Raw genomic sequence first — 18,065 nt, forward strand, 5'->3', positions numbered from 1 at the left:
TTACTAAGAATTTTGCCTTTATTCTCTTAATAGGCCTGATTGGCAATATCATGACTGCGTTGATTGTTACTATCTAAGCTATTCTGAAAAACAGGGTGTCAGTAAACGGTAAAGAGAAGCGTAAGTTTGTCCCACAAACAGCGAAATTGTCTAAATTAATAATATTTTTAAAAAATTAAAAAAAGAAATTGTCGTGAATCTCTCAAAAAATTAAAATTGGATATTGTTCAGAAACGGATGGTGGTGTCTATGGATGGTTAATTTGTTATCTCTAGGGCTGTTATGAGGGAGAGAGAGAACCTCACTCTGTAGGGTCGTTTCAATGAATTTTGCAGACCTCGCCAGCAAAAGTTCCTAATTCAAAGTAAATCAGGAAGTCAAGAAGTGTGAATATCATGAAGGAGTTTCCCTACCAGTTTTTCGCAACCTTTTCGAAAAACCACTCCAACTGGAATTGTCCAACTTTGCTCAATAATCTACTCATCTACACCGTTTTCTCTAAAATGGCATTCAAAGAAATAGAAATTGTGCTAGGTGCACAGTAAGTGTTAAAGACAGTTGATTAATAAAAACATTATTTCTGTCGCCAACGGCCATACCATGTTGAATACACCGGTTCTCGTCCGATCACCGAAGTTAAGCAACATCGGGCGTGGTTAGTACCTGGATGGGTGACCGCCTGGGAACACCGCGGTGCTGTTGGCATTCTTTTTTTTGTTCTTTATTATTTTTACAGAATTTAAAGGTTCGCAGATTAAGCTCACGGTAGTGATGAATTTGATTTTCATTTAGAGGTGACAGGGTTCAAGTTCGCTGCACGGTTGCTTTCTTCATCTTAGCCTCTCTAACTGAGGTCCCTCCTCACGCAAATGTAGTTTTAAAGTCGTGGACTTTCGAATGTCAAAAACATGGCGTTGGATTCGTTGCATAGTGAATGAAGGGCCTAATATAATTGAAATCGCTGTCATAAAATGTTGAAGTTTATTTCTTTCTAATGGTCAGTTGCGTAGAGGTTGTTAAATGAGACAAGCTCAACAAAGTGTGCTTTGACTGTAAAGTGGAGCTACCTTTTTTTTAAAAAAAAACTGTCCTACACTAATTGAATAAAGCAATACTTTTGTTTAAGAAAAAAAAGCATAAAGAGAATAATCACAAGAATAACTACTTTTAGTTGTACCTATTTTTTATGCTTTAGGTAGTACATTCTTTCTAAGTTTGTAAATATTCTTCAATGAAAAATTAAATGTTTTGGTTTTATCATCATTTCTCTATTTCTTGTGATGTTATTCTAATCTCAAAATCGATCACTCTCCTTTCACCTTTCACCCATTTGGAGCCCGCGAGATTTTACACATCATGCTGATCTGTTATCTGAAAACGAATTGCTAAACAAAAATGAAAAATATATTTTTCTACATTAGCAAATACCGTAGCTAACGCAGGTTGTAATAATAATTCTTTGGGTACATCTTCTTTCACTTAGTAGTATTTTTATTTGTTTCTAACATGTCGTAGAGTAACACTTAGTGCCCAGGCTTAGCTCCCAACAGCAATGAATTTCAATTTTCAAGATTTGTTTTGATCCTCTTTTGTGGCACAAAGTCTACATTTAAAACGTCTTCAAAACTTTGGACAAAACATAAGTGCCTCAAGTAAAGAATAAATCGAATGAAATATATATTTACGTAAATGATTTATTTCAATAAGATGTTTTAAAAAAATGAAACTGAAACATTTTATGAAACACTCAGTACAGAATATAATTTCGTTTCCTCAGCCTTCTTTTAATAAAAGTTTAAAAACATAAGTAACATAATTGATAAAGGTTACAAATAAAAATCCCCTCTTTTTTTACAAAACAATGAATAATTTAATTTCTTTCATTCTGGGAACTTTGTCCCAGCAGTTTAATATACAAATTTTATTTACAAATGTACAATCGTAAACAAATATTTACAAAGAATATAAATAATAATAATAATAATAATAATCATGTGTGCTAAAATATTTACAAAATTAGAAATGATAGTGGGAAGGTAAAACTTTTAATTGGAGAGGACTAGTTTCTCGTAGGGAAGAAATATAAGGAATCGTTTATGAGTTACCATTATATGACTACGTTTCTTTTGCTGGAATTTACTATCTCGAGCTTAATTCGATTCCATCACTGGCAGTGTCCAAGTGAATTACTAATAGAAGGTTTTATTAAATCTAAGTCTTTAACCAGACCTTAAGGGGAAAGGGTTTATTTCGTCCCTCTAATCCAAAATATATTTACAAACTTTGTCTCTAAAAAGTTGTACGATTAAACTGCACCATCTTCAAACAAATGCATAGAATTTGTAAATACTTCTTTAAAAGAAATATGGTTTATTAATTTATACTGTTGTTGTGGTTGTTGAAGCGGTTGTTTATCATATGTTGGCATCAACTCGGATAGTCTCATCAACCATGTAACAACCGTAAATGTGACTGCATTCACTGGAAACGCTCGAACACATGTTGAAAGTAATCCGCGAGTTAAAAATGAATAACCTCGTTCTTCTTGTATACTCAGTCTTAAACAATGTAGTGCATTCTTGTAGCGACGAGGACCGAATATGCCGTCACTTTGTAGTCGTGATTTGATCACATCGGAGGGATATACAGCTAACCAGGACGCCATTCCAGCAATTCCACCAGAAAACATCATGTTTAGAGTACTCACATGTTTACCGCCTAAAACAAAATATTAATTTTATTACATCATAAATTTTGATGTTTTAATATTTTGTAAACTTTTTGTTGAACTGCCAATATTGGAAACATTGCTCTAGATCAAAATAATCCATTAAAAAAAAAATGACTTACCTGTTAAGAATTCGTAGGTAAAGAAGTAAACCCCGAATGCTGGTGTATCTCTGATGGCGGTCATACTAAATCCCTTGTAGATTCCTCGGATCCTCTGTTTTTTCCATATTTTTATCAAACAATCCAAAGAACCTAATTTAGATTTACCTTTTTCTACTTGTAATCTAATCTTTGCTAATTCCATAGGACTGCAAATAAACGATTGCAACAGACCGGCTGCAGCACCGGCTATAAATTGTGAAAGAAGATTTCCACCTTCGTAATAGCGTTGAACATTGCCATAGGTACCGAAGACCACGGCATTGATTACTCCAACACCAGCCAAAGGTGACGTCACTCCTTTATATAATCCTTTTACCTGTAAATAATTGAAATAATAATAACATTTTGAAGTGAACTTGTAAGAACAAGAAGATAAGTTTAAGAGTGGAACGAGCCTCATTATTTATATTTATAGCCACTGATGGTTATGTACATGAAAACATGCTCTGCTAATAACTGACATAATAACGAATATCAAAAGTAAAAAGAAAAAAAAACAGATCGATTCCAGAAGAATCATTTCTTATGTCATTACCTATTACTTTCAACATTAGAAAAGCCTAAAGTGACTAAGGAATATGTTCTTAATTGGTACGACTTAATTGCATATTCTACGCTTTATTGATTCTCAATGTGCGCAGTGAGTGTAGTAGAAAAGGAAGAAATTTAAAGTTGCTGTCAGTCATAAATGAATTTATATTTCTGAGCTTTCGACTTACGGGAATGGACGTTGTAAGATAGTACCAATATTCGTATGAATGTACTATATTAAAAAAAGAAAGCTACAGTCTTTTTGTTACATTGACCCACAATACTTCGACTTCATGAACATTTTTAAAGAAATACCAAAATCAATACTTATAAACAACAAAGAAAACAACTAGAAATTATTTACATGACACCTAGGATAAACTTCAAAACAGTTATTCAAAATTTAAACATTTTCACAAAAAGTGTGTAGATATGCGGGAAGTCTTCAAATCCACAAAAATAGTTGTCGTCAACTTTTGTACCGCTCTTTGACTTTAGCCGGTAAATCATGAACGCTGTGCACAGGAGTCCACACCAAACTATGGAGAGACTTGTGAAAAAATGACTAAGAAAAATAAAACGGCTGAATAACGTTTGCAGTAAATGTGACTGAAGAGATCGTACTGGAAGCTCAGCCTAAGGGTCGTAAGGACATGTTTCTTGAATTACTAGTCTGAAGACTACGAAAGGCACCTTCATAATAAAAGTGGAAGGAAGGAGATACAAAGAAGTCTTCATAGATGATGGAAATAAGTTGTAAGAGAGACATTTAGGAAAAAGGATTTGCTCAGATTGCTCATCATAGTACAAGGTATTAGAAAAACCGTATATGTGTTTACTGGGGCCCTCGTTCTGCACTACGATGAAAAAAAAAAAATTATAAAGAAGAACAAAATACTTTGTAATTTGTAAATTAAGTGTAAACAAATGTTGAAGTTATCTTATTATGAGAAAAGGTACTCGTTGCGAAAAAGTTCAACTCTAGTTTCCTATACATCAGGGTTTCTTGTATCCTGAGATGATACTATTATTTTAAAAGGAGTATTCATGTTACTCAAAATTGAATTTAGAAATTTGACTTTATCTCAAAGACTTTTTTGAAAGAAAAGTTGATCTGATAGTATGTTCTTTTCGAATTCTTGCTAATAGTCCCTTAAATATTCTTTTGTTCTGATATAATTGTTTTACTTATTTAAATGAATTTATTAAAAGTGACTATAGTGAAATTGTCACTGTATTGTGTGGAAAAATACCTAATTTGACACTTATTCAATTTTATATTAGAATTATCTAAAGAATCTAATTTATAGTATTTTATTTTATATTTTCTGAAAAATACACGCTACTATTGGATGTAACCAATAGAAATAGCTCAAAATTTCTTCATAATTCTGATTTATGTGGTAAATATTTTCCTATCAAAAGTGGGCATTAGTATGGCGGTATTAATAATCTTCATTAATAATGTTATCATTTATTTGTCATTGGAGTGAATGATCAGTAACAATATTATCTCTGTAGTTCTAATAATTTTTTTGATCAATTTGAATATCTCAAATCTAGTTGTTTGATTGGAGAGATCAAAGATAGATTCTTTTTTAAAAAATAAAATTTGATAATGTGTTATGTAATAGAAGAATTCAAACCTTAGCAAAAAAAAAAATGGTATTGTAAAGGTTTTATCTGATACAGATAACTTTGTAGCTAAATGGGTAGTAGAAGATTACACAGTAAATGTAATTGGGATGCCTGTTACCTTCCTCTTTCTACTTGTTATAATAGAAGTATTTAATTTATGCCAGTTTTTCTAAATTGTGTTTCACGGAGAATGCCTTATTTTTATAAGATTCATAAGAAAGTAATTTTATCTGTATGCAATTTCTTAGCTCCTCGTGTAAATTCAGTTTTTGCTTCTTCATCGTAAGTACAGATGTTTAGGCCCTACGAATACGAAAGGTGGTTTAAAAAATTGGTGGGCATGTGTGCCTGAAGATCTGAGCCTAAGCCTGTATATACACATAAACTCAAAAACAGAAAATCCCTCAAAAAATTAAAATTGGATATTTGTTCAGAAACGGATGGTGGTGTCTATGGATGGTTAATTTGTTATCTCTAGGACTGTTATGAGGGAGAGAGAGAACCTCACTCTGTAGTGTCGTTTCAATGAATTTTGCAGACCTCGCCAGCAAAAGTTCCTAATTCAAAGTAAATCAGGAAGTCAAGAAGTGTGAATATCATGAAGGAGTTTCCCTACCAGTTTTTCGCAACCTTTTCGAAAACCACTCCAACTGGAATTGTCCAACTTTGCTCAATAATCTACTCATCTACACCGTTTTCTCTAAAATGGCATTCAGAAATTGTGCTAGGTGCACAGTAAGTGTTAAAGACAGTTGATTAATAAAAACATTATTTCTGTCGCCAACGGCCATACCATGTTGAATACACCGGTTCTCGTCCGATCACCGAAGTTAAGCAACATCGGGCGTGGTTAGTACCTGGATGGGTGACCGCCTGGGAACACCGCGTGCTGTTGGCACTTTTTTTGTTGTTTCGTATTTTTGCTAGGTGGCCCCTTTTTTTTTATATAAACTCTTAATCCTTTACTTACATTTTTGTAAATAGGAAAGAATAAATGGTTGGATCCGCAATACTCGTTATTTATGATCAGTTTTTATCAGGATTTAATACATCGTGAAGTGTTCTTAATTTCTGAAGTCTAGGTCACATGTTCATTCTCCTCAATATGGTGGTACATTCATACCTCGGCCAGACTATGTAACTGTCATGAAAGTTAAAACTCTACAGAAAACTGGTGGACGTACTCTTAAGTTGGACAAACACAGTAAAAGAAACATACCTTCTAACTTGTCAATCATCTGGGGTGCCGACCACTCGCGAAACTTAACCTTACTTCAATTCGAAAGGTTTGTTAAAATTAAACTTTTTAATTATGTACTAAATGTTTATTAGCTAAAATTTATTCAGTATAAAATCTGAATAAAGTAAGCCGTTCTAGAACCTCTCCTTAAAATCAGTTTTCTTGAAAAGATAAGATGGAAAAAGATCTTTCACTTGACGCCGGGATTTCGTTGAAAATCCAATAAGCTTTGAGAAACAATGTAAACAATATATACGTATGCACGCAAGAAACGTGGTGTGCTCAGCAATTTCAGATGCTATCAATCTTCTACTGGTTGCAAACATAGCTCTGACCAAAGAGCTAAAGCCAAAAAAAAAAAAATCTATAACTTGTCTTAACAAAATAAGACTATAAAACTTTTCCCAATCACCATTTGCTGTTTCAACAAAATCCTTAAAAAGACAGTTCTATGAAAATTGTCTTTATAAAAAATATATATACGTAAACTTACAGATTCAATTTTCAATATTGTTTTAAAACAGTGCCAAGCTCCTCTGTAAACGGGATTCTTAAAATCTTGAGTTTGTAAGCGAACCTAGAACAAATGAAAATAGTTAAAATTCTTATTTAAAAATAACACTTAGATTTAAATATATATATATATATATTGTATATTTGGAAGGATTTAAATAGTAAGCTCTGTGGGAGTGGTATTGAAGAGTGCATCCTCTGAAAGTACAGGTTGTCATAAAAGGCAACTTAAATGGTTTACAAAATTGCATGTGTACCTATCCAGACTTGAAGACATAAAACTACTGAGTCGTAGGACTGGTACACAGCGTAGGAATTCTAAGACTAAGCCCTACCTAGACTCAGCCTCTGAGGATAAATAATTATTTCCTCATGTTAAATATTTAGATTTTGGGGAACTTCAAAGAAAATTGTTGGATTAGGTATTCCTGCAAGCCTTGCAGACTGTCAAATAGATCGATTTTAAACAAGTTTTCAAGTCATATTTCATTAGAGTTAAATGAATATTTATATTTAATAATGCAGGCTGACATTAACATTTATATAAGGTCATTAAAACTCTAATCATAATTACTGTTTGATCATTCATTTTAAACTACAATAGAAATAATCTAATAATTTTGTCAGTTAGTAAAGATATCCGGTATAGGTTGGTTAATGATGCACCCTGGGTTCAAACTGTGTACAATATCTGGACAGAAATTGATAACCCCTTTTACACAAATTAGCCTATGAAATTCTCTTGAAGACCGTTACACAACATTCGGTGATTAAATTACTGTCATGTTTAAATTCAGAAATGGCTGTTTAATATGGATTGAATTTACCGGGTTTATTATTATTTAAATAAACTTTACAATTCCTCTATTTTCCCATGTTTTATTATTACTTATATTTGTATTTATTTATTTACTACAAAAGGCTACATAAATAAGGAGTTGGTTCAAACAAACATTACGATAAGAAGAATAATTTAAAAACATTACATACATCAAAATAATAATTAATAATCAAAACAAATTATTAATATCAATTTAAATAACTCATAGTTTTATTTTATTAATTTATTTATTGTTTTTGTGGTCCTGTTTGCACAATAACCTTATTTTTTTTATGAGGGCTGGAAAAAACCAACATGTTTATTAATATGGAAACTATTTAATAAAAGGCAAAAACATTCTTCTTTTTTCATACACATTTAAGTAATAAATTACGAGTAACATTAAAAGTGTTATAAAGTGAAGAATTACAGTAAGTTAAACGTGAGTCGGAAGAATGAGGAAACTTAGGTAACAATAAAAAATACATTCTTGTAAGGGGAGAAAAACTAATAATAATGATCAAAAATTTAAATAATGTTTAAATAATGTTGACACTTGCACTATAAATTTTTATAGTGTATGAAACTATACCCAAGGATATCTTTCTTTTACTTTCATTTTCTCTTTACCTTTCTCTCCTCTGTAAAAAGTACGTCAAAAATTTAAACGCCTCGAGCAGTACAAAGAAAAGAAATCATGACCTGATGCTGACGAACATATAAGCTTGTTTCGATATTTAGAAAATAACTATACAGCCTAAGTAGCATTCTCAACCTTAAATAATGAACAAATCAGTAAAGGTTTTTTTAGAATTTGTTGGGAGCCAATGATCAAAATCATCTCAAATTACTGCTCGATTTCTAAATTTCTGGGCAGTTACGTAATCAAAAATTTACTTCGCAAACTATTAAAAAATGGAAACAACAATACAAAGTACATAACCTTGTCGGGGATAAACAATTCTTTTCTCTGGATCAAATCTGTATCTATTAAGGCCATTTACGGATATGGTTGTAATCGTTTAGACATAATTCATAGCTGGTAAACCATCTACCAAATACCATTGGTGTTCTCAGTTGCAAATAGTGTTCAACGAGTCTAGCGTGCAGATTGTAATACCGTAAAGTAAATTTGCTAAAACTTGTGGAAATCACAAACTCTACTAGACTTCATGTATTTGACCATCTCCCAACAAATTACTGACACCTTTTGATTTAATTAATTTAATGAAACTATTATTATTATTTTTTTGTTACAGGTAATATTAAAAAGTGTACATACCTTAACTGTATCCAACGGATGACCTACTATTACGCCTGCGCAACCTGTAGAGTAAGTGAAAAATATTAATAATAAGTAATATTATGATTAATATTCTAAAATTAATTAAAATAAAAATCAGGTTATACGGTTTTTCTGTTTAATGTTATTATTATTGTATATAATTGTCAAAATGTTCTGTAAATTTCATATTTTTTTACATTAATGAATTTATTTGAATACGTCCTAACAGTACAGTTTTGTCGGTATATATATTTTATATTTCGGCTTGTACCTAAATCTTCAATTGTAACCAGTCCATGCTTGCTTGTATTAATCAAGTGTACGTATCGTTAATAAAAACATTTTACGGGAAGTGACTATGCATAACAGTTCTCCGAGTACTCAATAAAATCCATTGTCTAGACATTCATATCAAATCAAAAGTGATAAATAAAATAATCGTCAATTTTTTTCAGGAGGTGCTTGATGTACAGATGCAAAAATAGGCAGCTACTAAGACAGCAAATGCGGTATTTAATAGAAACCTCGGAGAAATTCGATACATCAATATGGTGACTCAAGTTCTGATCATGGAAGAAAACCGAAACCAGTCAGAATTAGAACAAAAAAGTGGCAGCGACGGATAACAGCAACTATATTATTTAACAATGCGGACCCAATCAAATTTTCGTCAGGTAAATAGTGGCTAGTAGTACAATTTTGTAGATACCAAGTTCAAGGCCACAAGGTTGGAAAATTGAACATGATCTGAGCAATAGCATAGTAACGAAATGTGGTAACTGTTACAGCAACTGTGAAATATCGCTGTGAATCGTTAATTTGCAATTTTGTGCCCTTGGAACGGAAAACATTTTGTACATGTTGAAAGGGGAGGTATCCCGTACTTTACCTAAGGGGCTGACACACCTTTATTTATTTTTGGCCGCTATGGATTTTGGGTAACAGAGTCCGGCCCGAGTTCTAATAATAAAAATAGGTAGATAACAGTGACAACTTATAAAGCCATGAATGGACTTCTAAGAAGAAAGCTCGACCATACTCTATCTAAAAAGTTGAATTGAAATTTTTTATCAAAAATTGTTCAAAATGCAACATCGATATTATTTAATCTGCCTAAAAAGTTAGAGAAAGCTTTTGGAAAAATCTCAAAAAACTGGAAAGTATATTAAAAAATTTGGCACGTGACGTTAACCTTTTTTGAACTATTACTGTTAGAAAATAATTATTTTCCAGAACCAATGAATTAACTAATGAAAGTTTCTAGATCAAATTTATGTATCCTCCTCTCATATAAAATACAACTCTAACCTACAAGACTTCAAAACGTTACCTTTACAAAAACAAACGGAACCTTTTATTAATACCGATTTTTATTTACTCCATTTTAATATTTTTACAAATATGTTTTATTGTTATTAATATTCTATGTATCTCTCATACATCACTGTGTAACCTCCCTCATTCAGTTAGCAATCGTAGGATGTACAAGACACAAAATCTATTACGTAAATTTAGTCAAAGTATCTGCTCAAAACTGATGAATAAATCTAAGATGATGAACATCCAAAAATGGTCAGGAATATTTATTTTTAAGAACGTGCGTGCTATGACTGATAAAATCAATCTTATTTTTGGCCTCTCTACTTCTAAGCCAAATTTGAAATTTGAACTTGCAAAAAACCTGGCCGACGTTGTTACCACAAACAAATTATGATACACTCTTAAAAGCTTGTCGTATTTGTTATTCTGAACGATTTTTTTTATTTTAATATTCCTTTGTGATGTTAAAAAAATGGAATAGGTTAAAAACAAAGTTTTTTTTTTTTGACAAAAAGTAACATTTATTCCAGTGGAGAACTTATTATCTAATTAATTTATACTGTCCATCAAAAGCTTTTTAAAGTCAAGTACATAGCCTCATGAACCAGTCTCTGAAGACAAGTAAAAAACCAAAACCAACCAGAAGTTAATTGAAAACAAGCACGCTTTGACGAAAATCAGTGATATCAAAATTTTTAATTTAAACATGGTTGAACTCAATCTTCAAAGGTTATAACTGACGAGATAGTTTCTAATCATGCGTGCTCTAAAATAGCTTATCACTGTTATCAAAATATCATTTGCAATCATGAACGATAAAAGCTGTAATTTTTATATTTTATATCTATATGGAATTTCGCAAAATTATAAATAATTATCAGATATGACAACATTTATAAAATTGCCCCAATTAACCAATCAAAATTTCTTCTAATAAAATCATGGACTAAATGGTACATACAGTTTGATAAGTAACATATTTGAGTAAATAGAAACTAAACTGAGAATATATCACCAGAAATTACGTTCTACCTTTGCTTGCAATCCTCAAATATAAAAGATTGAAATAATTTTTAGATGGTAGATGCGGAGATGAGTAAGTAATCAAGCTCAGAGCAGCGTAAAATTCCTATTGTATTGTAAGAATTTGTCCTCAGCCAATAGGGTTTTTTAATGAATTCAATTGTAGTGAATGTATGTTTTACTAGATTTGATTGCCTAAACCTAAGTGGTAGTTCCGGCTGACGGAATTTATTCCAAGCCGTACATACTTTGTATTCAAGAATTTTTGTTCATTTTCTTTTCTATCTCAATAAAAGTATATTATTATTATTATTAAGCAGTAGCAATTATCCCTAACATCTACAAGCGTTAGAACCTACTTTCTGTTTTGGAAGGTTTTAATTAGTATTTTGGTTTTTCCAGTACTTATGTTGCTCCTGCACAACATTTGGGAATGCCAGTTACTTTGCCTTGGATCCCCAAAGAAGTGACTGATCTTATTCCGCCTGAGGAATCAGAACGGCTGCATCATGTGTGGAATTGGAATGGTGTCTTTTTTGGAATTGGAATATTGTGAGTAAAATGCCGATATTCTTTATTGTATTATTATTTTCATTGAATTAGTTTTAATATGAATCTGAATACTGGATCCCTAATTAGTCATTTATTAAAATAGTTCATGACGTCTGTCGCTATAAGTTATCTTCTTAGACTTATTGGCTGTTCAGGTCTCCTACACCTTTCCTTCTGCCTAAGAAATCGTATTGAGGTTTACGATTAATTTTTAAAGGAGACACAGTATGGTTTTGATCAATCGAAATTTTCGTTGTGTTTTCGAAAATGTTCTTAGAAATTATAGTTTAATTCAAATTGTCTCCACTGGTAGTTCTATCACATATATGAATACAATTTTTTTTATTGGAGAGGGGATTAGGAGGGATTTCTGGTGATTAGGTGATGAGAAACTTCTGAAGTACCATTTTATTACGTTATAAGGTTCTAACTCTTGAATGGTTTCGACAAGAATTTCACTTTGTAGCGAAAATTCCAAATTTGAAGTAAATCGTTTGTCTGAAATTGCATTTTAAGAGTAAAAATTTTCTTAGTAATATTGAAAAATTTCATAATTTAAAGGAAAATATTAATAATAAAATCAAAGATTTAAGGAAAAAATTAAGGGTGGAAAATAAAGATTTATAAAACATCAACTAACCTCCAATACAGCCTGCAGCAAAATCATAAGCCATCCTCTTCGTAAAATCTTTGTTGGGTAATTATTTATATATATCGTGGAGTGGTAGATTTATCTGAACGATATTTGCGAGCTGGTATGTAGGTAAATTTTCTTGTTTGTAACGACCTGGAAAATTTTGTAATTTACAGTAGACATGCCTCTGAAATTTAAGGTTAACAAATTAAAAAATAATTAGTTGACAAATATTTATTAAACCTTTGCGTCTTTTATTTTTTTTTATCTTTCCCTTTTTGTTGTTGTTGCCAACAACATGCCAAAATATATTCTAAATCCCATTTTTTTCTTTAAAAAGTAATGAACAAAAATTAATAATCATTTCTGCATTTAATATATTTTGGGTGGTTATTGTTTTGTGGTAAGACGAAATTTCAACTTCAGCATTTCTTGCCTTTGTTATGTTTATCTAATGAAACTACTTATATCAATATCACGATGACTGTACCACAGAATGTTTATATTATTTACATTTTCTTTGATGCTAAACATCTCTGCCTCGCATTTACATCACTGCAACTAGATTTAGAATAAATTAATTGAAAGTTTATTTTTCATTATCAAGTTTAATTATTGTCTATTAATTCGTATTGGCGTGCTCCTACACCTTCATGATGGTTGGGTTGGCTTCGATTTTGCCATTTGAAAGTAAGCAGGCCAAAAATTCGGCTTAATTTGGTGTAAGGTCATCTTTTGGTGTTGCAGAAATTAAATCTGTTTTTGACCAACGAGCTACGTTAGGCTAGAGAATGCACTTAGTAAAGGATATATACCAGTGCTCTCTTTTAATTGTTCATTTAGAATTCTTGTAGGTCACCTTGGGCTAATTGTGATTACACTTTATTACTATGTCGATAACAAGTTTTACGGTGTAAAAAAAAGTTTAGATTTTTCTCTTAATCCGCAGTTTTCTTTACATGTTTGTTGTAAACGTTCACCAAAACGTTCCTTATTAGGTCCCCATTTCTTAATGTTTGTATCAGCTTATGAAAAGTTCTTCGAATTCAAATAATGATCTTATTAAATCTATAAATTCAGGCGATTCTGTAACTAGTCACCTTTTCCGAAATTAATGAAGTAATGGGAAGATTGTCTGTTTTTATAAGAGCTTCTTAGGTACGGTTAGAAGACTTTGGTTTGTGTAAAATTAAAAAAAATGATGTTTTCTCTGTTACTCAACCAACTCACGTAACCACGTCCTGAGAAAAACAATAAATTTGTCGAAATTTTGGCTTAAAGACGGAGTTATTGTTTTTTATTTTCACGGAATCCTCGCTAGTTCAAATCTTAATATAAATAGTAAACTTTGTAGTTATATCTCGGGTCTCGCACTTGAGACCTCAAGGGTTCTGTTTGTTCACATACTTTCCTACAAACATAAATTATTCGCGTTTAGTAAGCCCACAATGGACCAATTCGCAAAAAAGTATTTCCAGAAGACAACGGAAGGCCGTCTCGTAGCAATAAAGATTTGAATTTTTAATTTCTCTCTCACCTAGCCCTTACACAATTGCATTACCACCAGTTCGCTGTGTAGCCTACTTTTTACCACGTAAAAAATTCACTAACGAAGAAGATATGAACAGGAGGTTCTGAGTTTTTGTCTCCAAAGTTAACTCTACATAAATTATAGAGAATGACGGCTAATATTTGTAGCAGTAAGTTAATTAACAGTAAGTTAAGGCGAGTAAGTAAAGTAGTTTTAAATTGTGCGGTATTTAACGAAAGTAAACGCTAACAGTAAATACCTAAAAAATAACACGAATATGTTCTAATTTACTGTTTTTTTATTTTGATGCAACAGAGAATTGATTAACATTCCTAAGGCTAATGTCCAATTGCTTAAATGTTTTGAAAACTTTTCAAAAATGACAATGAAATTCAATAAATTTAAGAAATAGTTAATTATAGACCTCGTGTGACTGATTACAGATCAGCAGCATTTTTTAATTGTAGTAATAACATCATTACACTCAGTTTCTGTTGATACAATTTAAAAACCAGTTGCATTATTTCCAAGCATTGATCAAATGGTTTCGTAACCTTCATAGCATATATCATAGCTTTGCAGGCCTCGCCTTTCACCTTCAGCTATCGTGGCGCGTAGAATATATTGTAGAATTATTAGGCATCAACTACCTTGTCGCTGCTTTATTTTCTCGAGTCACATTTCAAAGTACTCTCCTTTATTTGAGGAAATTATCTGGGAGAGATTATCAATTGCTGTTAAAATACATAGTTGGAAATACCGTCAGTTTTATCAGAGATTTTTAGCTTATCCTTTTGGTTGTTCATTTTCAACCCTTTTTAGAGTTTAATGAACTGAAAGCCTTGTGGTCATAGTACTAATTTTTAAAAAAGGAAACCACAGAGATTGGCAAAACCTAAGAGCACGTGCTAGGTCTTTTTTATTTTTGAAAGCCTTCTCTCAGATATGCTGCAATTTAAGGATTATTTTCTGGGAGCTAATGAAATCGTGCAGCTCTCATCTCTTTTAAATTCTAACAAAGACTACTTTTGAGTTCGTTGAGAAAAGAATGCGAAAATTAGCAGAGAGATGAGAGCAGCAGCACGATTTCATTAGCTCCCAGAAAATAATCCTTAAATTGCAGCATATCTGAGAGAAGGCTTTCAAAAATAAAAAAGACCTAGCATTAGGTTTCGTTGTCAAGGCATTCGATAGAGTAAAGAAATAGGAAATTTTGAATGAATTAGTGGAAAAATTAAGTGGAGTGGCACTAGCGATGAATAGCCTACTCAAGAAAATTAAGAATGTACATAGTTCGGACTGCTGAATGTGTGTGGGAGTTTTTCGAACAAGTATGGCATCGAGAAAGGGTCTGGGCTGATTAAATTTGTGGTACTGAAGAAAGATATAGTCGTCAAATCTGCTTAGCCAAAGATGCGCAGCTTGTACTTGGACTTACCAAAATGAATTTTACTTCATTCAAGTTTTCCCACCTAGAATTCGCTAACACGATTTGGTGGTATTAGCTAATAATGACTGTGACCTTATTTACAATTTGAATAACCTAGACAAAGAACTTGACGGTCATTATGTAATTAACACGGATAAAGCGCATAAAAGTATTGAGGGGCTATGATTGTAATGATCTTGATTTAGGGATTTAATCATAAGGTTCTTTCAGGACTCTTATTTTTAGACAATCAGTTTGTGCGAGATGACAGAAACTTTGTAAATGGAAATACCTTGAAGAATCTGGATCTTTAAAGATACATGCAAATCCAAAACTTGGTAAAAATGAAGAACACAGTAAGTTGAGCCATCAACTTAATCAACTTACATCAACGGCTTTATCTATTTAAATCTTTAGGTAAACAAAAATTGACCATTTATTAAAAATTAAGTTATTTATATTAAGTTGTAACTACTGTTATTAAATTATTCTACTAGTTTACTTCATTGCCAAAGGGAAATAATCTTTTCCTCATCCTAACAAGTTTTAGTTCATTCGCGATCTTGGGGACTGATGGATATTGTGTATAAAAATCTTTAGTTTTTTCTCTATGAAAAGTAAAATATCTCAGTATTTATTCTAATTCTCTCAGTACTTCTAATTTAATAGGTGTTGACAAAAGATAGGTAAAAAAAAAAATTTAAAAGAAAAAGTTCGAAACCAAGCCGATTTTAAAGTTTCAGCATATTGAAAAAATTATTAGTTTCATTGATTTTATTTATTTTTTATTATTCTACTGTCTATAAAAAAAAAAAAAAATTATTTACCACATATTTCCAGGATATTTTTCCACAGAACAGGCCGTATTAATGATAATGATAGATATACCCCTTTCACCTTATTGAATTAACAATTAGCCAATGAATTCACTGATTATTTTCTGCCAGTTAACACTGCCAATCACCGAGATCTCTATTCATCAACTAACTGGTTAGAAATTCTCTGCAAATTTGATTAACGATTCGTTATATTTGATATGATTATCAATTGTTAAAGAGGGAGGAACAGTAAAAATGGAATTGAAGAGAGAGATTGACACAATCTCTAGATTTTTTATATTATTTTTGTTTTTTGTTTTGTATCTAAGGTCAGCTATAAAGAAGGAGGAGTTTCATAAAATCATTTTTAATAAAAGAAAGAAAAAAAGCAGTTTTTTAAAATAAATAACAGATCTAAATGATTTTATTATTGTAAGGATGAAAAAAAATAGGGAAATAGCAGAAAAGAGTAATTAACATTCAATTCCCATTTCATCTTGATGCTTAGTAATTACTGCATAATTGCTAAGCTTAAAATTAAAATACCCTTAGTATTATTTCAATCATATTATTATTTTCAGGCTTCTTCTTTGCTTTCATTCTGATCCTTTTGCCGATTTTTTCAGTCTTCATGAGTTAAACAATTTCTATCTCTTTCAGATTAGTTCATAAGATTTCACAGAGAGCTGACATCCATAATTATCAAATTTCTTTAGGGGTCTAACTTGGGACTTTGTTATAAGCAACCTTTTTTTTAGATAGCTTTTTAATCGTACGAATAGTACACCTTCTAAGACGTGATTTTCCATTGCTAAGGGTGTATAATGTGAGCCATTCAGCTCTAATAGTATTTGTATGGTACAATATGCGTCAGAAATCGTGTAAGCCTTAAATTGTCTTACAACTTGATGAAGATTATAAATGGAAATCCGAAACCGGCCTGATTTCAAGCCTACAATTAATGAAAAATCGATATTATTAAGTAATGCTACTTACTATTACATCAACAGATCTATGTATTAATTTTAAATTTTTTTTTTTATATAATTTTTATAAATTTTGAGAGAAAACCGGCTCCCAGATGTCTAGTTTTGGTAGGACTGAAGTTAACGATCTACGCCCTTTCAGGCACAACAAAAAGTGTAATTACTGATCTTGCTTCTGATAGACGCTATCTTTTAAATTCATTTTAAAGGAATTATGTTCATTTTTTTTAAATTTTTTAAAAGAGGAAGGATTTAGTTTTGTTCTATTTTAACCTATTATTTTTAACAGCTGATGTCTACTAGTAAGAGACACGTGTAATTGGACGTGTTATCATATCATACTGATACGACGGGGGCTTTTAGTTTGAAACCATTGAAACAGCCTAATCTCATTGGGCGTTGGTTACATTTTTTAGACTAAATGGTTGATTTAAATTAATTCATTTTATTCTATTAGTTGAGTGCTTATGGTGATCGCAATTTGAAATGAATATTTTTTCAATTTTAAGGAATATTTCCAAAAATTCAACAAATTATTGTTATATCTTCCATAATCAAGACACTAAAAAAAAAACTCTCAGAGATGATTTCATTTTCCTTAGTGCTGATTTCATTTCATCGTTGATTTTATCCATCATCTCGCACGGCTATGGCGTCCCCGAGCGGTTCTGATTTTCATTGATCATCAGATGACAAACAATAAGTTGGGATTCAAAGAATTGGACTTGCAACTATGTTTCAGCTTACACTTGCAGTCAACTAGAATAGTGTAGGATATTCTCGACATTAGAAAGCTCTTAGAGAGCCTTCTTAAAATTATTAGGGCCGGCAATGGCAGGAAGGATTGAGTTGT

At 31.5% G+C, this 18,065-nt stretch overlaps 1 protein-coding gene, 1 long non-coding RNA gene and 2 other non-coding genes across 34 annotated transcripts in view; 3 read left to right on the forward strand and 1 right to left on the reverse strand.

Moving 5' to 3' along the window:
• The window catches only part of LOC141456803 (uncharacterized), a 120,459-nt gene that overhangs the window by 87,080 nt on the left and 15,314 nt on the right, over positions 1-18,065 (forward strand). For 28 of the 31 annotated variants that reach the window (XR_012460022.1, XR_012460008.1, XR_012460024.1 and 25 more), the window contains 4 exons: positions 3,037-3,177; positions 8,894-8,967; positions 9,375-9,593; positions 11,665-11,814. This is a non-coding gene — a long non-coding RNA (uncharacterized lncRNA). Of the gene's footprint in view, positions 1-3,036; positions 3,178-8,893; positions 8,968-9,374; positions 9,594-11,664; positions 11,815-15,639; positions 15,826-18,065 lie in introns of all 31 variants that reach the window. The other 3 variants (XR_012460020.1, XR_012460021.1, XR_012460018.1) reach the window with 3 other exon arrangements.
• Positions 586-705, forward strand: LOC141457386 (5S ribosomal RNA). The gene has a single exon (XR_012460369.1). It is a non-coding gene; the product is annotated as a 5S ribosomal RNA (ribosomal RNA).
• LOC141456798 (mitochondrial basic amino acids transporter-like) lies at positions 1,681-16,423 on the reverse strand. The gene is made up of 6 exons (XM_074133083.1): positions 16,236-16,423; positions 12,455-12,601; positions 8,917-8,960; positions 6,795-6,878; positions 2,851-3,208; positions 1,681-2,718 (listed from the first exon to the last, which is right to left on the reverse strand). The coding sequence occupies exons 2-6, from the start codon at positions 12,486-12,488 to the stop codon at positions 2,306-2,308; spliced, it is 933 nt and encodes a 310-aa protein (XP_073989184.1). The 5' UTR covers positions 12,489-12,601; positions 16,236-16,423; the 3' UTR covers positions 1,681-2,305.
• Positions 5,841-5,959, forward strand: LOC141457375 (5S ribosomal RNA). The gene has a single exon (XR_012460364.1). It is a non-coding gene; the product is annotated as a 5S ribosomal RNA (ribosomal RNA).

The sequence above is a fragment of the Rhodnius prolixus genome, unplaced genomic scaffold (genome assembly GCF_049639745.1).
Source record: "Rhodnius prolixus isolate KJV_2025 unplaced genomic scaffold, Rpr scaffold_10, whole genome shotgun sequence".
Taxonomy (NCBI): Eukaryota; Metazoa; Arthropoda; class Insecta; order Hemiptera; family Reduviidae; genus Rhodnius; species Rhodnius prolixus.